Below are 24,144 nucleotides of genomic sequence, written 5' to 3'. Positions count from 1 at the left end.
TGATTAGCCTATCTAATTTAATTAAGAAAATTTATTCCAAGTGGGGCTGGCATGATGGCTCAATTGGCTAATCCTCCACCTATAAGAACTGACAGCGCATTTCGGTACCAGTTCACATCCTGGCTCCTCCACTTCCCATCCAATTCCTTCTTATGGCCTGGGAAAGCAACAGAGGATGTCTTAAAGTCTTGGAACCCTGAACCCACGTGGGAGACTTGGAAGAAGCTCCTGGCTCCTGGCCTCAGACTGACTCAGCTTCCAGCTGGTGTAGCCACTTGGTGAGTGAACCAGCAGATAGAAGATCTTTCTCTCTCTCCTTCTCTTTGTAAATCTGCCTTTCCAATAAAATACACAAATCTTAAAAAAAAAATCTGCTGCAAGGAACAAATGGAATTGCTGAAGAAATGTCTGCCTACACACTGAATTGTTACATTTCAACAGAAACACTATTAGAATTAATACTTCTGAGTTCTGCCTTTCGAATCAGTGACTGGCCTTCAATAATCAGGGCCAGAGTGCCACCACCATGGAAGATTGGTTATATCCTCTACCATCTTTCACTTTACACACATTTGCCAAGGCTGGAAGAACATTCAATTTTCAGTTTTGGGAGTGGAAGGTGATGTAACCACTCCAAGTTCCAACTATGGATTTGTTTTGCCCTTTCTAAAGGACCACACCAAAAGACTCTAGCTGCTCAGGTAGGACTGGCAAGGGAAAGAAGTTTCTTCATAAAATATAAGTCCTGAGCCCAGTGTGGTAGCCTAGCAGCTGAAGTACTTGCCTTGCATGTGTCAGGATCCCTTATGAGCACCGGTTCTAATCCCGGCAGCCCCGCTTCTCATCCATCTCCCTGTTTGTGGCCTGGGAAAGCAGTTGAAGATGGCCCAACACCTTAGGACCCTGTACCCGTGTGGGAGACATGGAAGAGACTCTTGGTTCCTGGCTTTGGACTGGCTCATCACCATCTGTTGTGGCTACTTGGGGAGTGAACCAACAGATGGAAGATCTCCCTCTCTGTTTCTCTTCCTCTCTGTATATCTAGCTTTCCAATAAAAATAAAATAAATTAAAAAAAAAAAAAAAAAGAAAGAAACCAATCCTTCTACCCAGAAGGAGAACCCTTACAGGCAGGATTCTGAATCTGGGGCGTCTGCCTGTCCATCTGCGTAGCGTGTCCGATCTGTATTCAGTATCTCCAGAAGTTACCATGGAAGCCGCTCCTCGACGGTTTTCTGAACAACAGTGGCATTTGACAGGCTTGGTTTGACAAATACGCAAGCACTTTTGTCTGAACAACAGAGGGCCATTTTTAATTGGAATGTAAAGGGGGGCTTGCTCAAAAGAAAACCCAATGACGCTTCCTGCAGGTTGTACAACTTGGGGATACGCAAAAGGCCTGGGTCCCCTTTTGAGCCAGCTTACTGCTCTAACCTGATAAAAACCATCTAGCAAGTCTGCTAAATCTGGAAGCTGTAGAGGAACATGTCGAAATCCGAAATGCCCACAGAGCACACCTGTTTCTGTGCTTAAACACATGTTCCTGGGTCCTCAGTAGAGCAGAACAAACTTCCAACTCCTCTTTCCTTCAATTATTCCTCTTAAGAAACAGAGAACTCCCATCTGCTGACTCACTCTGCAAATGCATGAAGGCCAAGAGCTGGGAACTCGGTCCAGATCTCCCACGTGGCTGGTAGGGACCCACGTCCTGCACTCATTACCTGCAGTCCCCTGGGGTGTTATTTACTAAGAAGATGAAATGGAGGGCAGAGCCAGGACATGAGCCTGGGGCCTCTGAGATGGGATGTGGGCATCCCAACGGGCAGCTCAACCGCTCAGCGCCAAGTGCCATCCTACCTCCAATTCCTCTTTGTTCAGCCCAGTATTGCAACCTTCTAATCTGCTTATTTCCCCCAGCTTCCAGAATTCTAAGGGAATCCTTAGTCCATGGTAATGAATATTTCTAATGTTTTGGGTCTCCAACCCAAGCTCCAGCTCAGTGAGGGGCTGATGTCTTCTAACTTTGCTGTGGCAGGGAGAGCAAGCAGAAAAAGAATGAATGCCTTGGTTCTTTATAAGAGAGCAGCGTGGGGCCCAGCGGCGTGGCCTAGTGGCTAAAAGTCCTCGCCTTGAAAGCCCCGGGATCCCATATGGGCGCCGGTTCTAATCCCAGCAGCTCCACTTCCCATCCAGCTCCCTGCTGTGGCCTGGGAAAGCAGTTGAGGACGGCCCAATGTATTGGGACACTGCACCTGCGTGTGGGAGACCCAGAGGAGGTTCCAGGTTCCTGGCATCGGATCGGCGCGCACCATCTGTTGCAGCTTACTTGGGGAGTGAATCATCGGACGGAAGATCTTCCTCTCTGTCTCTCCTCCTCTGTGTATATCTGGCTGTAATAAAATGAATAAATCTTTTTAAAAAAAAAGAGAGAGAGCAGCGTGCTTGTCCACAGAGGAGCAGAATATTCCCTTGCCCTCTCTCCCTGTGACTGCCCCCATGTACTTGCAAGATGGCTCCAGGGGGCTGGGGGCTGCAGAAGAGAGGCTGTCGTCAGAATGGCATTCTTCTCTGGGTTCTACAGATTCTATCAAGTCTGAAACCTTGGCCTCACTAATAGGTAATTCCTCTAACGCAGCTTTCATCCTTTCCCATTTCTTCTCCAATAGTTGGAATTTTAAAGCCCCAATTATTTTGAACAGGGATAGCAGCTTCAATGCCCAGCAATACTGAAACAGTAAATTAAATTATGACGCATTAACTCTAGGAGATGCTATGAATCAGAAGACTTTAACATTTACAACTGCTATTATTTAACAACATTCAAAACCTTTCATGATCTACTAAATGAAAAATAAAAGACTGGTAAATATAAAAAGAATGTAACTATAAAAAGCTGTAACTATAAAAAGAATAAACCTGGGGTGGAATACATTAAACACTCTGTAACTGTGTCACAGTAGCAAAAATTTGTGTGATCACTTTTCAACCTACACTAAGAATTGTAATGCTGTGTTTGGAAAAAACAACTAAACAGAAATCTCATCAACACTGCAGCTTGATCACGAAGCTACAGATAACAGAAGTGCTTACTATTGGAGCCATAGCCAACCACCGGGTCCCCATGTGGGAAGGACACTGAGTATGCAGCCAGAGCGTGCGAGTGCTCATTGTGTGCTAGTCAACAGGGAGTGAGTGAACCTACATTCCTTGAACAGCATTTCCAAGTTTCCACATCCCTTGCTCTATCTGGCATGGGAGGAGTTTTCACCTTCCTTCTCTGATTTGGACATCCCAAAAGATAAAATCATTATCTTGGGCTACTACCTAACTGACTTGGTATTGATAAGAAATAGGACAAAGGCTATCAAAACAGCTGGATATCTCTGCTACAACACTGGTTGTTTCTAAGGACAGCTAAGCACAGGCCTTTGGCCAAACAGTGAAGAGGCCCACCTTGCACTGTGGAGAACCTGCACTGCATTCCCAGCCCTGGCTCCTGACTCCAGAGCAGGTGAAAAAACTACCTGTGTCTGCAGGAAAGCTATAAGGGTATAAAGAAAAAGTCATGGCAAACTAAAACCAGAAGGAAGATCATTCTGTTTTGTTGATCAAAAAAATCCAATATAAGCACACAATGCAATTATTTTTCAATTTCAGAGTTCCGCAACCATCACCACAATCAATTTTAGAACATTCTTCCATCTTCTCCAACCAAACTGTGGTATTCTTTAGCTGTCACACACACCCCTGCCACCTGGCAACCAGTATGTACTTAGCACACTGATGGACTTTCCCTGCACTGAGTGCATCATAGAAATGGAATCATATCTGTGACCATCCCAAGGTTTACAAGGTCCATCTGCAAGGAAGGCTTTGTAACTCCTCACTGCTTGTTCACTGTAATTGCCCAGATAGTGCCAAGCATGTTTTTTTTATCTCTAGGATGCCCACAAATCAACATGGGCAGGTGCACACAGCGAGAAGCTAGGAGAGAGGAAACAGAACAAGACAGGGATATTACCAGGCACCTGATTCTCATACTCACTTTCATTTTGTAGTGCCGCCTCGGCCTTTTCGACAGTTATCAACAGATTCTCGGAAAGGTCTTTTCTTTTGCCCACGATTGAAAACCCGTTCCAGACATACATCATTTCCTAATAGAGAATGAAAAACCATTCACAGTCTGCAACGTCGTTCAATGTCTTAGGACCACAAAACCATGTTTGTGTGTTTTGCCCCAGTTGCCACGGATCTCAGGACAACACTTAGAGGTCCTTTTCCCTGATGTTCTTCATTTGGAGTTTAGCAGCACAGTTCCCCTTTCTCTCACTCTACTTTGCGTCTTACACCATGAAGTCATCCAGGACACTCAGCATGCTAGGTTTTAACTGAAGAAGTCATGTATCCATTCATTTAACAAATCGTTCTTAAGAATCTACTGCTGTTCAATTCTTTTGGAAGACAGACTACAGATACATAAATAAATATTTTAAACTGGTACTAGGAATAAATCTGTTTAATGTAAAATTATGATGTTACTTTTAAGTAAAGGGAAATATTTTAAAATTCCTGCCAGTTATTTACATAAAATGCTTCCAAGAATATTACTGGAAATGAACATTGGAATAGCTTACTGGGCTCAGGTTCTTTTATACCATTAAAAACATGTGTCAGTCCAGCAATGCAATCCAATATGCAGAAAACACATTCTCTGCAAGGCCATATGGCTGAATGACAGCTCCTGAAAATGTAAACTAATGATTTCTCATTGCAGATTATATTTAATGGGCTAACAGATGAGAATTTTTTTTTTTTGGACCAAAAGCAAATGTGTTTTTGCTTGAAAATATTTTTCTAATGTTCCTGATAGTACAGTTCATATTTTGAAGGATATGAAATTTGAAGGGTGTTTACTATCTTCTTGGAAATGAATGAATTTTTAAAAACAGCTGAAGATACTTCTTGAAAAACCACGTAACAGGGAAGCAGTGGAAATGTGGAGGACAAGTTTAGGTAGCGTGACAGTAAATGACATTCGTGGCACTGAAAACCAGAATCACGGAACTCGGCCTTTCATTTTAGCTGCTACTTTATCACTAAAGAGTAACAGCTCAACTCAGTAACTAATGGGGTGTTTTTAATCGATTGGTTCTAAAAACACTACATACGTACAAACATACTACATACACACATCATCAGTTCAAAACGCATTTTCCATTTATTCAACACCTATTCACCTAAACAAGGATAGAGAATTAACTTTCCTTAGGATTCTTAACTGTCATAGCATGAGTTATGCACTCACTAGTACGGAAGTATTAGGGCAGAGAAGGAACTCAGGAGAGTTGTGTTGAGTCAGAGGGAAAGTCTTCCCAGTTCAAATCACTTGACAAAAGTTGAGTCAGGAGTGGAGCCAAAACAGCAACATGTAAGGCAACAGCAGGTTCTCACGTTAGCCCGGAGAGGAGATGTCTGATCATTCCCGTAATCCAGTTTTCTGGGCCTTGATTATAGAGAGGTTTGTCTGAAACTAGTGATGTCTGGGGTCATTTGTGATAAGAAGGGAACACCTGGGCCCAGGTGCGGGTTGCACCCTAGCTCCTAAAACCTGTCAAGACTATGTTTTTTGCGTTTTTTGTTTTGTTTTGTTTTTGTTTTTTCCCTTCTTTCTTATTGAATATATAAGGACTTGCTGTAAGTCAAAAGGCAAAAGAAAACACATACAACCCATTTTAATTATTTATTTTTTAAAATCTATCTGCTGTTTCACTCCCCAAATAGCCACAATGGTTGGAGCCAACCCGATCTGAAGCCAGGAACCTTTTCCGGATCTCCCACATGGATGTTCAGGGTTCAAAGGATTTGGGCCACTCTGCTGCTTTCCCAGGCCATAGGCAGGGAGCTGGATGGAAAATGGAGCATGAAAAGGTGCTGGGACATGAACCAGTGCTCACATGGGATCCCTGTGCTTGGAGGTAGAGGATTAGCTGATTGAGCCATCGTGCCGGGCCCAACACACAACCCATTTTAAAGTTAGGAGGTGGGATGAATGATTCACAAAAGAATTTAAAAAATGAGTAAATACACCAACAAGGAAATGCGAATTGAAATAGTAAAGTACTGTTGGTAAAAAATGACACCAGTACAGCTTTTCTCATGAAAAATTGTCAAGTCTGATGAAAATACTAACTGTATATACCCTTCAACTATGAATTTCACTTCCAAAAATCCTTCCCAGAGAATTAAATTCGTATGTTAAAAAAATACATTCATTATTGTGTGTTGATAACAGTAAAACCTAGAACAAACTTAACTGGCAGAGTGCATTAAATAAACTCTGAAATTAAGGGGAAAAAAACCAAGGGTTCCCCCAAGAGGACTGCAGATCTTTGCTTATACTGATCAGCTAGCTCTGTTACGCTTACTTTCAATGTCAAAATTTAAAGCCCTAACAGAGCTACATAACCTGATATATTAAGGATTTCTGAACAAAGCCTTATTAAGAGAGTTAAAACTGAAACTCCCTCTTTCTCAGAAGCCTCAGCTAAATGATACAATGCTCAAAGTGTTAACTTCAACTGGAGTACAGCAGGCCCTGGCTACCTGGGGCTCCTGAGCGCTGAAAACGGGTCAGCCCTCACCAAGGTGCCCTGGAAGCATGAAAAAAAAAACCACTAGTTTTCCAACAATTAGCACCATAAAAAGAATGCTGGGTCCAGTGCTGTGGCAAACCAGCTCCCTGTTACTAAGTCTAAGAAGGCAGTGGAAAATGATCTGAGTGCTTGGGAGACCCAGCAGGGAGCTCCTGGCCCCAGTTTTGACAGGCTCAGCCCCAGGCTCTGGTCATTTGGGAAGTAAACCAGCAGATAGAAGGTCTCGCCCTCTCTCCTTCTCTTTCGGTAACTCATTCAAATAAATAACATTTTTTTTAATTTTAAAAGGGAATGCTAAACAGTTCGTGCATAAAATTTTATCTGTTGTATGTTGAAATGACAAAATTTTGTGTGGACTGCATTAAAGCATATTCTTAAAATTAATTTGTTTTCTTTTGTTAATATGGCTAACAGAAAAGGTAAAATTACACACACGGCTCATGTTAGAGTCCAAGTCCAGTGAAATGCAATCCATTTCACCTCTTTGCCTCCATTTCCTGATCTGCAAAACTATCCCCATCTAAGTAGCCTAACAAGACTAACTACACGCACGGTCCTTGCAAGAGTCAAACTATATATATATATTTTTTTTTTTTTTTTCAAACAATATACTTTTAAACAGCCCTTATACTAACACCTGGGACACACAAACTAGTCCAAAAACATCTGCTATGATCTGTCACCATTTGTTAATTTATAAACATTCTCTTTAGAAAACATAATGGTTTTGAACTATGTTAAACTCTATAAGCAAAGTTAAATATGCTTCCTGCTGCTGTGCAGATACAACTGATTTCTGGAAAGTAAATGAAATGAAAGCAGATACCAAGGCAGGCAAGACGAGCTTCACAGGTGCAGGCAGCGAGGGGGAGTAACGCCGAGCCTTCCTCACGGCGAACTTCTCAGTGGGCAGAGACTTCCCAGCAATTCTCTGCTTCAGGCCTTCCACCTGCCTGGGAAGAACCCCAGCCCCGAGAACCGGTGTTAAAAACCCTGTTTGTTAAGCCTGTGGTTGTTAGGCCAGGCCCTGCTTATCAGCAGCACCTAGAACCTGCTGAAAATGTGGATACCCAGGCCCTTCCTCAGGGATCAGGCAGTCCAAGGGTGGGGCCCAGCCACATGGGAAGGATAAGCCTTGTGGACGTGCGTGATCACACTCAAGTCTGGGAACCACTGATGGACACATACTCATTTCCATGCTACTCAGCTAATGGCGTTAATCTACCAAACCCAGCCCAGTCAATCTAGGCAACTTCTGGAAGTGGACAAGTGTCCAGTGTGTGTGTTTACCTTATGAGTATCCAGACAAAAGACTGGGCAGAGGGCAAACAGCTACATCTCCTGTTCCTATTTGCATGCATGACACGGACTCATTAAATAATGGGGCTCAAAATTAGCAAAACGGTTGAAAAAAACATTTCCCAAACACAGATGAGTTTGGAAAGGATCGGCTGATGACAAGCACTGCTGTGTTCACAAACTTCCTGTCAAAGAGCTAAGGAATCCCAACTCAGAATTCGCAGGCACACAACACTGAGGCAAGGATGGAGAAACAGGCTGCATGCTCCTACTCCCTTCTTGAGGAGTAATTTTATAAATGCAACAACACGCTGCTGAGAAAAAGCTTTGAGGAAATATCCAGTTGTACCACTGACAGAAAGAATAATTTGAAAGAAAATAAAACACCACAGATACAGCTAATGCCGGATTATTTCCTGGCATGGTTGGTGTTCTCCCAAAATCCATGTGCTGAAACCCAAATATATGCGATGGCAGTAGGAAGCAGAGCTCCTGGGAGGTGGTAACGGGTCATGAGAGGAGAATGTCATGGCAGGGATTAGTGAGCCTTTGAAGAGAGCCTGCTCCTTCTTTCTCTGCTCTCCACCAAGCATGGAAACAAGAGACCAGCCATCTGTAAACCAAGTGGGTCCTCACACAGGCACCTTGATCTGTGACTTCCCAGACTGCAGGTCAGTGAAAAGCACACTTCTGCTCTTTAAGCCCCATAGTCTGCAGCCTGAACTAAGATAGTTCTCCTTGACATTTTGTAATATATGCACTAGCTAACATATATGTGTGTGTGTGTTATATATATATATTATATATGTTATATATGTGTGTGTGATATATATATAAAGTGACCAGAGCAGCGGCATAACAAACTAAAATGCCCCCTGCAACTCCAGCATCCCATATGGGCACCAGCTCATGTGACCACTTTCAGTCCAGCTCCATGCTAATGATCTGGGAAAGCAACAAAGCACGACACAAGTGCTTGGGCTCCTACCACCACATAGGAGACTGGAGGCTCCTGGCTTCAGCTGTTGCATTTGAGCAATGAAACAGAGGCGAATTCTCTCTCATCCCTTCCTCCCTTCCTGTTACTCTTTCTAATATATAAATCTTTTTTTAAAAAAAATAGTGTTAAACAGGTTACTTCATAATACAGTTTGTCAGAATCCTGAACATAGTATTAATAGCCAAGTATACATTATACTGTTATATGATTTATATTTAGCAGATCACAAAATGCCCTTAATTCACATAAATAGCATATTTTAGTAATCTTACATGTTTAGAAACTGTGTTCAAAGTGTGGTAGGAAAGCCCTAAAAACACAATCCTTCCTCCAAGACATAAATAAAACTATGTGTTCTCAAATCCCCCAGTCATATGAGCATGCAAAACCCTCCTAGAAAGATGACGGACTGACCCTGACTGTACTAAGAGTGCCCACATGGAATAAGGAGCAGACCTAAAGAAATACAAAAGCAAAGCACAGGACAACACTAAGTACTAAAGCAGGAAAATAAGAATTGGTGTTCCCTTTTATGTCAGGGTCTTTGCTAGAGGGATTATGTCTCACTCACCGGAACAAAGCCACCACATTCTCATTAGTGCTCACTACATCTTCTTCTGGAAGCATGCTCAAAATTGCTGCTTTCAAGAACACATATGTTGCCTTTAGAAAAAGAAGAAAAGACACTTGCTATAGAATGTCCCTTGACAAACATTAAATGATCTACAAATCTTCCAGATAAACAATCAACAGGCATCAAAGAAATCAAACGAAATGAAGTCTTAGATTGCCTATTCTAAATGAGACAATCAGTTCTCAATTAATTTTGATCATTTTCCTTATAGCTATGTAATTCATGACTGAAAATGTAACATACTGAATCAAAGATCATTATTTTATTCATTCCAACTTTTCACAAATGACTCCAAACTACTTTTGATTATCTCAGAAATACCAATCAGCAGGGGTATTGGAAAGTATACAAAAAATGATCCGAACAACAGTATTATACAATTGTTCATACATGTACATCGATACACATGTGGTTTATCTTTGCAGTTAAAGCTTCCTTGTTGAAAAAAACTCTTTGGATAGTTCTTTTTTAAAAAGATCTATTTATTTTTATTGCAAAGTCAAATATACAGAGAGGAGGAGAGACAGAGAAGAAGATCTTCTGTCCGACGATTCACTCCCCAAGGGACCACAATGGCTGGTGCTGCGCTGATCTGAAACCAGGAGCCAGGAACTTCCTCCAGGTCTCCCACACAGGCACAGGGTCCCAAGGCTTTGGGCCAGTCTCGACTGCTTTCCCAGACCACAAGCAAGGAGTTGGATGGGAAATGGAGCTGCTGGAATTAGCACCAGCGCACACATTGGATCCTGGCATGCCCAAGGCAAGGACTCCAGACACTAGGCCACCACACCTGACCCTGGATAGTTCTGAAAGCATACAATCCTGAGAAACATGCCTACAAGCACATCTGATGCAACTTTCTTCTCTTTGGGGATCTCTACCTTGAGAAACAGTGTGAAAGGGATGCTACTGAAAAACCAGTCCACATGAAAACCACACTGGCCATCAGGAGACAGGCAGATGACCTTGTTGAAAGTATTGTACTTTACCTTGGACCATTTACTCTCTTTGCAAAGCAGGTCTGAATAGTAATATGCCTGCATCCAGTTTTGTAGAAATACATTAATCCACATCAGCTCCCAGTAACAGAGATGGTGAAACTGTTTCCACTCTTCTTGAACTGAAATGCATTTTCGAAATATCTCTTGTGCCTATAAGTCAATTGCATAAAGCTGATCATCCAGATATTAGACAAGGAGATAATAACCTAATGAAAAAATACATAAAATACTTTGTACTCAAAGAATAAAATTATCTTTTTAAATCATTCAATATGACAACATGTTCCTTTCCTTAGATGAAATGGTACAACCAGAGCTGCCTCTTTATTTAACTTTGTGGGGCATCCTTGGCACTTCCTAATGTTGGAGGGGGCAGTTCTCTCCAAGTAAGCTATGAATCCTTAAAGCAAAAGCTGACAATAGTAATGTTCCAAATAACACTGGGGAAAAAAAACTTGAAGATATAAGCACTGGACAGACTAGAAAAAAAATCCTGCAACCTACCCAACTGATACCAGATTAATTAACCCTTCATCACACAATTTTATAAAAGCCTTTTAAATAACCTAAGTGATAAAATTGGTAAAAAAAAAAATACATATATATATGTATATATGGCAAGAAAAGGAACAGATACATAAATGACAAGCATAAATATGAAAAATTTGTTAACTGTTCAATTTTAAAATTAAACGGTCATTTTTCAGCCAGCAATAATATCCAGATTTGGCCAACAGAATTAGGAAGAAATAGTCTCACATCTTCACGGGAATTTAAGTTGGAACACTCTGAAATAAGGACAGCAACCTGGCTTGAATGTGTTAAAAGGCAAACATCTTTTGACCCAGAAATTCAAATGGTCAGGATTTGTTACATATGGCAATATACCTTTGCACTACACACACTGATACTTACAAAAGCACTGTTTCTATAAGGGCTGCACCAACAGTGGACTACTTTAATAAGTAGACTATATTTGTCCCATAAAACAAAATCCAGTCATAAAAAAGTAATGAAAAAAACTTAAACATACTGACCTGGAGAGAGATCCAAGATGTTTTGAAAACAGCAAAAAAAATTTGCAGAAAAACATGTGGTTTCTTTTTTTCATTTGTGTGGAAGGAAATTGTGAGTATAGTTACAACAGAAGGCACCTCCTTTGTCTTCTACTTCAAGGAAGTAGAACTTAATAATCTCCTTTCATGAGGCACCCATGGGTAGTACAGTGGGGTTGCATCTCCTATAGGTCTAGATTCCAAATTGATGTGGAAAGCAGAAATTGATAGGACAAAGTTTTCTGAAAATTCCTTGCATAGCACACACTATTGCTTTGGATACTCAGCCCTGAAATGCCTCATATATGTTATATGTTACGTACAGAAAACATTCAGTATTCTATGCAAATTAAAACGTTGACTTTCTAAAGACACTACTTTCCACTTTTGTTTAGTCCATGTAGCTGAATTTACATGTGTCAAAAGAGCGTGTGGCTCACGTCCACCACACAGCCAACTCCCCCCAGGCACTGCCAGCAGACACATTACCTCTTCAACATTCCCCTTCAGCAGCTCAATTCGGGCATGATAAAACAACATGAGTGAGCCCTGTGGAGAAAGGAAAAGATACGCCGCTCAGCATCCACGCGGGCTGAGTGGCTGCGGATGAAACGTACGCTGGCAACGCGAGGCATACATCTGGAAACTGCTTCAGGAAGGGTGCAAGGAGACGCTCTGCTTCCACAACATTCACCTCTCCTGTACCTGGAAATGAAGAGCAAGCGCCTCAGTCCTCTTGCACGTGAGGCATCCTCACAGCTAACACCTCAGAGGGCACTAGCATCTCGCTCAGACCTACCCCCAGAAAAGATGAGAACTAACACCACAGTTTCCCACAACTGAGAAAATAGAGGCAAATCTCACCTAGACTTCGGGGCTTTTCCAGAAAGCTCTAGGACAGACAAATGCTTAAGAATGCAGGTAGCTGCCCTAGCTTTCTAATGGGATTTTTTTTCCATTTTAACAGCAAAATTAACTTCCATTGCCAAAAATTCAATTTACCGTAAAAGAGGAAATCTAACATGAATGTCAACTGTTTTACAGAAATTTCAGTTGAAAGCAAATTAAAAGGTACTCAATGACAGGAACTATGTCAAATGACCTTATGATAAGTGTGATTTTTGTTTTAATTCCCCCTTGTTTAGGTGAAGGAAAACCAACTTCCCATGAAGTGTAAAACAATGCAGATCTTACCGAGTATGAGGGAGATGTAAGTATGAAAAGCAAGGATGGTCAGACAGCACAATGGGGACCGCATACTTCTTCCTGAGGCACCTTCCCTCAACTGCAGGAGGCCCAACTCCTGTGGGAATTCAGCGCGTTTTAAGAAGAGACGAGCAAGGCCAAAAAGAATCTCAAACATGCTCATTCACATATCATCCTCCAGAAGGTGGGGTTTATTTTAAGAGGTTACAATATAACTAATGCCTAACCAGAAACAAAGTTCATATTTTTTAACAGGTTTATTTTTATTTCTCTCAAAAGCAGAGAGAGAAAGAGAGGGAGAGAAAGAAAGAGATAGGAAATATTTCACCTGTAACTCCATTCTACAACATTCAGGTGTGAGCCCAAGCTCCCTCCAGGTTTCCCACATGATTGACAGGGACTCAAGTACTTGAACCATCATTTGTTGCCTCCCAGAATGCATTATCAGGAAACTGGATCACAGGCAGAGTGACAGAGCTCAACCCAGACATTCTGAATGGGGTATGAGTATCCTAAGCAGCAGCAGTTTAATCCTCTATGCCACAACACCTACCCCTGCCACCCTCCCCGCCCAAACTTTACTGTGTAACAGATGCAAGACAGTCTCACAAACCCCTTCCTATCCTGTGACTTCAGGGCAGAGAACAAGGCAGTGCTCATCTCCCAGAAATGCTCTATTTCTTTGATAAAAATATTCATTCATGCAGGAGGGCAAGAAGGCGGAACGGAGTGAGGACACATAAAGTGGCTGGAGGATCAGTGGAGGAGGAGCAAGAGCGTGTGAGCCCGGGAGATACAAGCCAGCAGGTCCACAGCGGAGCGGCAGAGGGACCCTTAAGGACCCTTGGGCTCAGAGAAGCGCAGAGATAGCGGAGCCGCAATCAGAGCTCCAGCTGGGGACAGGCGAGAAGGGAGCTCACTGGGAACACAGGAGGTGAAACAAACCATAGACTTGTGGGTCCCGGTGGTCGTTTTAATGTGCTCATAAGCCACAACGGAACAGCAGAGCCCTTGCAAATAGGTGTGGGAGAGGGGTGAAGTCTACAACCCAGTCTCCCCCAAAAAACACCACGAGTACCACATCGGGTGCCATTTCAAATATTGTGACAAAGTTCCCCTGCCCCCAGGAGGGGGCTGTCGGATAACAACAAGCCGTGCATGTGCTAAGCCTGGGAAAACACACTTACAGCTCAGTGCATTACACGGGTGCCACTGAGAAAATAATAGCAACTTGGCATCCCATGAGTCCCATCCAAAAAAGGGTCCAGGCTGACCCCAGAACTAGCTGCCAGCAAGTTCTGGCAAGAAGCAGAAAAAAATTTCAATATTTCATGTGTTGCCACTGACAGCACCGTGACCCAGTTTCAAGTCACATCTGGATTCTCCCTAGTCCCGGGTGCTGCTGGAACTATAAATGGGAGAAAGGTTGAGCAGACAATGCTGCAGCCACAACACAGAATCACAGGGAGCAGAATGAGCTGACCCAGTGCCCTGGCTGCGGAGGCCAAGGCAGGAGCACAGCTCAGGAGCCCAGAGCTGAAACTCACTAGAGGGAGTGGTGCAAGCAGCACAAATGAGAACCAGCACTGAATGGGAAAAAGCTGACCAGTGGACTTGTGGATGACACAGCTTAAAAATCAGTCCTGAGCAGAAGAATCCAAAAATCGCAAGTGAAATTGCCAAGGGCAAATAACGAGGCATATATAGCACAAAAAATTTATCTATGCCTCCACTACAAAGGATCAAAAGCATATTTCAATCTGAGAATTAACTGATGAAGATATCGAGGAGCTGCCAGACAAAGAATTTTTTAAAAATCATTAAAAAGCTCCCTAAAAACACCCAGAAGCAGGCGCAGCAGTTCAAGGAATGTGTTACACAGGAAACAGCAACATCGAAACAGAATCAAATCAAAATGAAGAGTTCAATAGGCCAAATTAAAACTCAATGGAAATCTCAACTATTATTAAGAAAGAATTTCAGAACTGGAAGAGACTTCCTGCAAAAATGCTGAAACAGACAGCAGAGCCGGAAGAGGAAATGAGTAAAGAAAATCCCACAGAATTAACTGACACCATCAAAAGACCAAATCTAAGGGTTATGGGAGTACCCGAAGGTACAGAAAGAGAAGTCTGTGACAAAAATGTACTCAATGAAATAATACATGAGCCCTTCCCTGACAGGGAGGAAGAAATGGGAAACCAAACACAGAAAGGGCAGAGAACCCCACATAGGCTCGACCAGAAATAATCCTTGCCACAACAAACCATAATCAAGCTCTCTTGGAAACAATGCAGATACCCACTGAAAGAGGAATGGATAAAGCAGCTGTGGTATAGCTAATCTGTGGAATACTACATAGCTGTTAAAAAGGACGAAATCCTACCATTTACAACAAAATGGTCCCATCTGGAAGCCATTATGCTCAGTGAAATAAGCCAATCCCCTAGGATACATCCTATGTTCTCTCAGATAAGGCAACACTTGTGCAAAATACAAACGAAATATTTATAAACAAGTATATACATATATCTCCTTGTATAGGGGCCATGTTAATCTGCTCCGTATTGTTCCAGTTTTAATATGTAGGCTGCTGAAGTGAGCACTCCATATATTCTCACAGATGATCTGTATAATGGAGACTAGCACACCAGGAAGTGAAGATATGTCACAGTAGTCAACTGTACTCCCTAATAAAACGACGACTCCCAGTGAAACAGTTAAATATGCCTTGATAATATGACACTAGATTTTCTGTCTTTGTATATACTTACAGTGCCATGGTGCAGTTAAACAGCATAATGTTAAACTTGTAACTATTACTAAACGACTGTGCTACCTTAATAATATAGACGAAAATGGTGCTGGAGGCGGGGAGAAAGTGGGAGGAGAAAGGGAAAGGCAAAGGAGGAATCCCTATACCTACAAACATGCATCATGAAAATAACAAAAATAGTTTTTAAAATATTCATTCATTAAAACATACTGAAGATCTACATGTGAGGCACTATGGTAGGTGTGAAAAAATACAGCTCTGTATCATCAAAAATCTTAGGACTAAATAGAGAAGCTAGTCCATGAATACACAGTCTTCTTAAAGTATAGTGTGTGCCACAGGAAAGGTAAATAAATGACTGGAAGCTAAGAACACTCCTGACTCGCTAGAGGAGTACAAGAACATGCCGGGTGGAATAAAAGGCTTTTTGTATCATACCTGATGGACGGAAAGGCTCTTGAGGGAACACTGATTGGGAGGAGGCTGGTTGGAGAAGATATCTAAAATTGAGACCAGGATCTGCTTGAAGAACAAACTAAACTCCAGTTTATCAGTTTTGAGAAATGTAAAAAGTGTGGGAAGTGAGGTACCAAACAATGGTTACAATCAGATCCTGGCTGCAGCTACTGAATCCACCTGCTACTGCCCCAAGGAGGCAGTGATGGATTCCTGTCGCCCATGTGGGAGACTCAGGGAATTCTCGACTTCTAGGCTCAGCCTTGGTCCAGCTCCATTTAATGCAGCCATTTGAGGGGTGAACAAACAGATAAAAGCTCACTCATGGGCTCACCCTTTCTCTCTCTCTATGCCTCTCAAATAACTAAACTTATTTAAATCTTGGGTTTAAGGAAAAGAAAAAAATCAGATCAAGGTTTCCATGTTACAGTTCAGACTGCTCAAGAAGCTATTTGGAGCCACATAAAGTACAAGGTAGCAGATGAATGGTCAGGGAGAAGGACAGCCCTGAAAAGGAAATCCAAGCAAACAGAAACAGCATAAAATGCTAGCCCTAAGTATGCAATGACTTAGGAAGAACAGGAACAGTGGAACAGACAGGAGAAAAAACTACACGTACTCTCACAGATTTGTCAAAATCTTCTTGATTAAGAGAGAACTGTTCTCATAATGCACATGAAGTATTTTGATTGATAAATGCTATACAGTTAAGACAATGCAAGACCTGCACAAAAATTTTACTACTGAAAAACAAATTCCTCTCTTAGCTTTACAGTAAAACTTGTAAAAACATAAATCCAAAATACTGTAATTATACCCTATCCATGCTGTTTTATTCATCATAATCATAAAATATTAGACATAGGAACTTAGTTTCACTTTTTCATTGTATACATTCCTGGGATCATTAAAATGCTAAGACAGTATGTTTCAACCACACCAGGCTATAAGAATCCAGCAGACACTAACATTATGAAAATATAACTTTTAACCCCAAAATTTAGGTAACAAAGATAAAAGGTTTAAATTTTCAACAGAAGTCGAACAATCTAATCCCAGACTGTGACTCTTGTCCTGCTGACAAATCATCAATGATTCTGAGGACATGGGACATTGCTTTCACATTTAGTCCATGTTTTCTCTTCCTGCTATATTAAGATAAAATTAAACATGTACCTTGTTTCCAGAAAATCCAATAAATTCTAGCAATCTGATAATCCTTGCTGGTAAAAGGGACAGCATCTGTAAGAAAAAAGAAAATCTACATGCATTTACGCGTTAGTGTTTCTAAATGCAGACAAATGCTAAACTCTACACAAAGCTCCAGCAATATGGAAAAGAAACAAACTTAAGCCAATTGGCATCACAATCATCACATATTATAGTCAGTTTTTTGAATTTTGTTAAATAAAACTAAATGTTCTTTTAAAAAAAAAAACTTTTTTTTTTTTTTACAATGGTAAAAAGGAGTTAGCTTTTCCTAGAGTCTGTAAGGAACATTCATGAGGAAATGATGGAGAGATGGGAGGCGATCCCTGGGTGCCCACTTCCACACCAAGTTTCTTCTAGCTTCTATTAAAACACAAAAAAATCTGTCATATTCTATGTGATGTGCAGGCGCCAGTACAAGGAGAAAGTCCCTTTCAGGGAAATTCCTGATGGAGGGTGGACTGGAACATTCTCCCTGCGAGCAGAACCTTGGGCATGCTACCTGTTCTGCACCTTACATGGAAGGAGAAGTGGCCAAGTGTGCAATAGCATGCCAACTCATGGAGCACAGTCCAGGGTCAGGCAGATGGTCAGCTGCGTGGGAGAAACATGAGTGACAAAATGAGGATTAGAAGTCTGGGGAGAGATATGCAGGCAAAGGTTTCTGAATGGAAAGAATATGTGAAGATACTTGGGTCCCATGGGAGTGCTTATCTAAGAGTGACTACCAGAGAAAGGCTGGGATACCCAAGTGGGTGGGCCACCCAGTCTATACATGCCAGTCAGTCAGCCTCCTCAGCTACCCACTCACACCACAGGTTCATGACAATAGTGGCCACAGGAGCATAAGCACTTGTATGTGGGTCTCTTTTTCACTTTATTTTCTCACTATGCCAGTCCAACCTAAACAAGACATCAAAATCTCATTAAACAACAGATTACCAATCCAACTGTATCTCCCTAGAGATCACCAAATACCATTCCCTAGTATTTATGGTTTCTTTACCTGTTCCAATCTCAGAGACCCCAATGTCTTAGCAACAATATTTCTGCCATGGAAATGGAACTAGATTCCAAGCTCCTGCTTATTGAAAACCTTAGTAGTCTGTTCAGATTGCAATGTGGTTCACTTATATTGTATAAGCCAGGGCTTCTCTGAGCATGTGCATAACTTACACATAGCCAAAACCAAAACTTACAGGGAGATCACAATACACACACACACACACACACACACACACACACTGATCTGCTGTAGCCACTTGTCAATCAACCCAGTCAGAGGTTCGAGATGAGGTTTAGATGCAGTATTGCAGCCAATGAAAAAACCTTAAGTTCTACTAAAGTTTCAGGTTTCCGAAAAATTGTTTCCTTACCAAATTAAAGGCCCCAGTACCAAGCTTGACACCCCCTTCAAACTCATAGAAGAATTCTTGCTGAAGCTTGTTCTTCTGAACTACTTGCAGAATAGAAAGACATTCCCTAGATTGAAGAAGAAAAGTTAGAGCATTAAGCAGACCATGACTCTGAAAATAAATATATACTTGAGCTGCACACTTAACATACTATAAACATAAGGTTATGACCTGAATTATCGCAGAATCTTTAAACAGAGGAGGCCACCCTAGGTTGTCACTCAGGTAGCAGGGACGTGAGTGTAGGATCCAGGGCCAACATCCCACAGCTGCCTGCAGGCAATGTTTGCCAGTAGACTTGCAGGGTGTGGCAAGGTCCTCCCCAGCCAAGCACACTTCCGCTTCAGAAACAGAGAGCTTGTGAATTTCAAAATGATTCTCAGGGCACAGACACGCCTGACAAATCAAAGCTCATAAATAAGAAAGACTGATTTAAAAAAAAAAAAAAACACAAAACTGTCATCATGACTGTTCCTTCCTTTTCTTCTTTTTTGTTCTATCCAAGTACATTTTCTCATTTTTCACTTTCTTTTTTATTTTCTTCTCTTTCCCACTCATGTCATTGCCAACTTCCAGGGAGAAGTACAAATAAAAACAATGACAAAGATATAAAAAGTGGTAAAAATCAAACTTGTGTATCAAACTGACAAATAACATTTTTGGAAGGCAATAAGGAATAATCAAACACCACATATCATCTGATGTTATGTAACTACATAAAAAATACAATTTTTTCTATGAGTTCTTCTGGTCAAACATTTCATTTGAATCTTAGTTGAACAATTTATGGAAAGCTTTTATAATAATGCTGCAATTACCTCACAGTGAAAATCTTTTAGAAGTTTAAAGGTAATTTTATTTTAGAATTATAAAAATATTTTCTTTTATCAGTAATTTTAAAAATATTTCAATACTAAATACATATGAAAATCATCTTTAAATGAATGCTCTTTTTTCTAAAATAAACAAATTTCGAACAAGTATTTATTAAATAAGTATTCTAATAAATACTAAATAACATACATTAAAATGAAGTATTGAAAATGTATAAATACACAAATAAAAATAAATGTACATTTGTTTTCACTGTTTTGAAACGGATTAATGAATATATAAGTCTCCAAAAAGCTTACTCTACATGGATTTCAAAACATTTTTGCATTAAAACAATCATTTCTTGACTCCATTTTTCAAAGAATTCTTGGAAGTACACTTATTCACAAACAGAATTGATTGAAAAGTTATTCCCTCCTTCCAAAGTCCAGATCCTTTCCATTTCCTGACTTTTTTCAATCTTCACTTTCTAGTGCTTGAGAATAAATTTTAAATAGATATTTTGTATGTTTTTCAGAGCTTATAATTGTTATTTGTAGGCAGGACAATTATTAGCTATCTTGCCCATATTACTAACAAAGAGCAGAATCAAAATTTCATGTTCTTTTTTTTAAAGATTATTTATTTCTATTTGGAAAGACAGATTTACAAAAAGAAAGAGAAACAGAGGGAAAGATCTTCCATCCATTAGTTCACTCCCCAAGCGGCCACAATGACTGGAATTGAGCAAACCTGAAGCTAGGAGCCAAGACCTCTTCTGGGTCGGCTGCACAGATGCAGAATCCACGAGCTTTCTGGACCCTGAGCCTTCCTCCACTGCTTTCCCAGGCCACAAGCAGTGAGCTGGATCAGAAGTGGAATAGCTGGGACACGAACCAGTGTCCATATGGGATCCTGGCATTTGGAGCTGGAGAATTAGCCAGTTGAGTCATTGTGCCAGCCCCCAAATTTTGTGTTTTAAAGTATACTTTTACTCAAAATTATTTCACACATTTTTGATCCATTCAAAGATCCAGGAAGTGTGCCTGGATTTTTTGGAAATATTACTGTTTTCAGATTTCCTCTTAAAATATTTCTAGAAGATACTAAAAGAAAGTTAAATCATTCAGTGCTTTTCCAGTCATCACAATTTAAACAGAAAACCAAAGGATGAAATCAAAATAGTTCAGTAACAGGAAAGACATATAAGAGTACTTCAAAAGGCTCATGGAAAATAAACTGAAAGATAAATGTATTGGTACAAAACATTAAAATCCAAGCACAGTTTTTAAAAATATATATATTTCCATGAATCTTCTGAATACTCCCTTATGTGGGTTATTTGTGAAAGCACACCCCAATTCCATCAATATAGACACCAGAAACTCAAACAGAAAGCTAAGTTTAAGGCTGCAAGAGTGAATGTAAACTAATGAGAAGTTTTCCAAATACAGAAGAATCATGTAGATGGGGAACATCAACATCTGTGTTTTTTTTTATAAGATTTATTTATTTTTATTGGAAAGGCGGATATACAGAGAGGAGGAGAGACAGAGAGGAAGATCTTCCGTCCAATGATTCACTCCCCAAGAGACCACAACGGCCGGTGCTGCGCCGATCCGAAGCCAGGAACCTGGAACCTCCTCCAGGTCTCCCACACGGGTGCAGGAACCCAAGGCCGTCCTCAACTGCTTTCCCAGGTCACAAGCAGGGAGCTGGATGGGAAGTGGAGCTGCCGGGATTAGAACCGGTGCCCATATGGGATCCTGGCGCATTCAGGGCGAGGACTTTAGCCACTAGGCCACGGTGCCGGGCCCACCAACATCTGTTTTAAAACTTCGTTCAAGGGTACAACAAGATGGTTCAATGGCTAAATCCTAACCTTGCAACCATTGGGCCAGGATTCCATATGGGCACTGGCTGCTCTACTTCCCATCCAGCTCTCTGCTTATGGTCTGGGAAAGCAGTAGAGAAAGGCACAAAGCCTTTGGACTGTGCATCTACATGAAAGACTCACAAGAAACTCCTACCTCCTGACTTCAGGTCAGCTCAATTCCAGCCACATGGCTATTGGGGAGTGAACCAACAGATGGAATAGCCTCTCTTCTGATCTGCCTTTCCAATAAAAATAGATCTTTTAAAAAAATTCACTCACATTTTTTAAAAGATTTTATTTATTTTTTTAGTGCAAAGTCGGTTATACAGAGAGGAGGAGAGACAGAGAGGAAGATCTTCCGTCTGATGATTCATTCCCTAAGTGAGCCTCAACAGCCAGTGCTGTGCCCATCTGAAGCCAGGAGCCAGGAACTTCCTCCAGGTCTCCAACATGGGTGCAGGGTCCCACCGAGTTGGGCCGTCCTCAACTGCTTTCCCAGGCCACAAGAAGGGAGCTGGATGGGAAGTGGAGCTGCCAAGATTAGTACTGGCGCCCATATGGGTACCTGGTATGTTCAAGGCAAGGACTCCAGCCACTAGGCCACCATGCCACGCCCATAAAAACATTCACTCAAATTCTTAACCAATCCATGAACTATGTGAACACTGGGGAGACTCTAAGGCAAGCAGGAAAAGCAAAGTAGCCAAAGCAATGGATTAGTGATTTCAGATGTTGCTCACTGGAGACAAGCTAAACGCTTTTTTAAACTAAAAGGAGTATCCTTCAGAGAAAGCACAACAGAATCTGAAGTCTCGGGCCCAGGGCAATAGCCTAGGGGTTAAAGTCCTCACCTTGCACGCACCCCTGGGTCCCATATGGGTGCTGGTTCTAATCCCAGCAACTGCACTTGCTATCCAGCTCCCTGCTTGTGGCCTGGGAAAGCAGTCAAAGATGGCCGAAAGCCTTGGGACCCTGCACCCATGTGGGAAACCTGGAAGAAACTCCTGACTCCTGACTTTGGATTGGCTCAGCTCTAAACTTTGCAGCCGCTTGGGGAGTGAACCATGGGACAGAAGATCTTCCTCTCTGTCTCTCCTTCTCTCTGTATATCTGACTTTTCAATAAAAAAAAAAATTAAAAAAAATGTATCTGAACTCTCTGTTCTATGTCAATAATTAGTATGCCACAAGGGGGCAAATGAGTATGAGTAGAAGCAGAATAACATTACATATTGAAAAAGCAGTCAAGAGACCCAATCCAAAATGATCCAGATGGTAGCCACTCTTAAATATATATATATATTTTAGTAAAGAATACCTTGATGACATACTAAGTAAAACTAGGCGGACTAAAATGTGTAACTAGAGCATCAGAAAAAGAGAGAATGAGAATAGGCAAAGAAGAAATACTTGAAGAAATAATAACAAGGCTCTTACAATGACACAAAGGCAGATCCTTCACAGATAAGCTTCTGAGAAGTCAAAAGAAATGAACAATCCTATTAACTCAAAATACTATATAAAAACATCATTAAAAATGAAAGTTCTTCACACTGAAAGTGAACAGGAATGAAGGAAAGAATACAAAAAATAGTAAGTATAGCAGTGAATTAGGATGTGTGTCATCGTAAAATACTAATCAAAGTTGACTGTGATAAGTTAATACAGATTCTACAGTCATTAAATCACTGCCATCCGAAAATTTTTAAAAATAGAGTGAAATGACTAGAATGACAAAACAGTATTACTCTAGAATTTCTTTTAATTTTCAATAAAGCAGTAGAAGACAGGAAAAGGGAAGGAGTAACAGATAGAGCAGAGAGAAAAAAACAAAATGGTAGTCACATGTACAGGGGTATCAACTGTCCTACATGCATATATAAGGCATGCAATTTAAATATGAAAACAAATATATGTTTAAAAATACATATCATGCAAATACTAACTGTAAGCATGAGCAGCTGTATTAGTATTGAACAGGTTTCAAGACAAGGAATATTATCAGGATTAAAAAGCACATTTTATAATGATAAAAAGGTTAACTCATCAGGAAGACAAAACAACTATAAACGCACATAAGTCTAACAACAGAAGTCTAAATATATCACGCAACTACTGACAAAAGTAAAGGAAAAAAATAGATGACTACAAATTCAGTTATTGATTTTGACATTCAGATTGACAAAAACCACAAAAATGAGTAAAGATACGTAACAATATAATGGATTCCCTAATTAACATTTCCAATTGCAGAAAGGTCTATTGGGAAATGTTGTTCTGGACTCTGGACCAATGACACACCTGCTGCATAAGGCTTATCTGCTGTCATCAGGAAGACCAATCTGAAGATCACATAATGACTAACTGTGTTATTTCCTTTTTTTTAGCTGTTTGTATGTAAACTTAAATTCTATTGTCCCTGTGTCAAAGACTACTTACTCAGCCAAAAATCAAATGCATTTTTTCCTAATATCAAATTTTAAAACCTAGTCATATTTCGAGAATTTTGAAGAGACAAGTGGCATATAGCCCCACATAGCCCAAGGATCATTGGGAAAAAAATCTTATTTTTTAACTTACTTATATATTTGGTAGCTTGTTCTAATTTTGAGTCCACCCTTGATGAAGTTGATCATATTTTCATCCTGAAAATAATTAAACAATTAGATAACTTTGCAAAAACATTTGAAACTATTTCCACAGTTACCTATTTGTGTGACTAGAAAAAGAAACCAATCTTTTCAGAACATTTT

At 40.7% G+C, this 24,144-nt stretch overlaps 1 protein-coding gene and 1 non-coding gene across 4 annotated transcripts in view; both read right to left on the bottom strand.

Annotated features, from left to right (window-relative positions):
• TTC39B (tetratricopeptide repeat domain 39B) overlaps positions 1–24,144 on the bottom strand; it is a 108,959-nt gene that overhangs the window by 7,568 nt on the left and 77,247 nt on the right. For all 3 annotated transcript variants that reach the window (XM_058672921.1, XM_058672919.1, XM_058672920.1), the window contains exons 8-17: positions 23,972–24,036; positions 18,665–18,770; positions 17,256–17,321; positions 12,836–12,944; positions 12,279–12,346; positions 12,131–12,190; positions 10,575–10,736; positions 9,523–9,614; positions 7,479–7,605; positions 4,045–4,153 (exon numbers count right to left, since the gene is read on the bottom strand). In XM_058672921.1, coding sequence (XP_058528904.1) covers positions 4,045–4,153; positions 7,479–7,605; positions 9,523–9,614; positions 10,575–10,736; positions 12,131–12,190; positions 12,279–12,346; positions 12,836–12,944; positions 17,256–17,321; positions 18,665–18,770; positions 23,972–24,036 — 964 coding nt within the window. The remainder of the gene's footprint in view (positions 1–4,044; positions 4,154–7,478; positions 7,606–9,522; positions 9,615–10,574; positions 10,737–12,130; positions 12,191–12,278; positions 12,347–12,835; positions 12,945–17,255; positions 17,322–18,664; positions 18,771–23,971; positions 24,037–24,144) is intronic.
• LOC118759935 (U6 spliceosomal RNA) lies at positions 15,350–15,453 on the bottom strand. The gene has a single exon (XR_004996474.2). It is a non-coding gene; the product is annotated as a U6 spliceosomal RNA (small nuclear RNA).

Source organism: Ochotona princeps, chromosome 14, assembly GCF_030435755.1.
Source record: "Ochotona princeps isolate mOchPri1 chromosome 14, mOchPri1.hap1, whole genome shotgun sequence".
NCBI classification, from domain to species: Eukaryota; Metazoa; Chordata; class Mammalia; order Lagomorpha; family Ochotonidae; genus Ochotona; species Ochotona princeps.
This window is presented reverse-complemented; position numbering and strand designations above follow the sequence as displayed.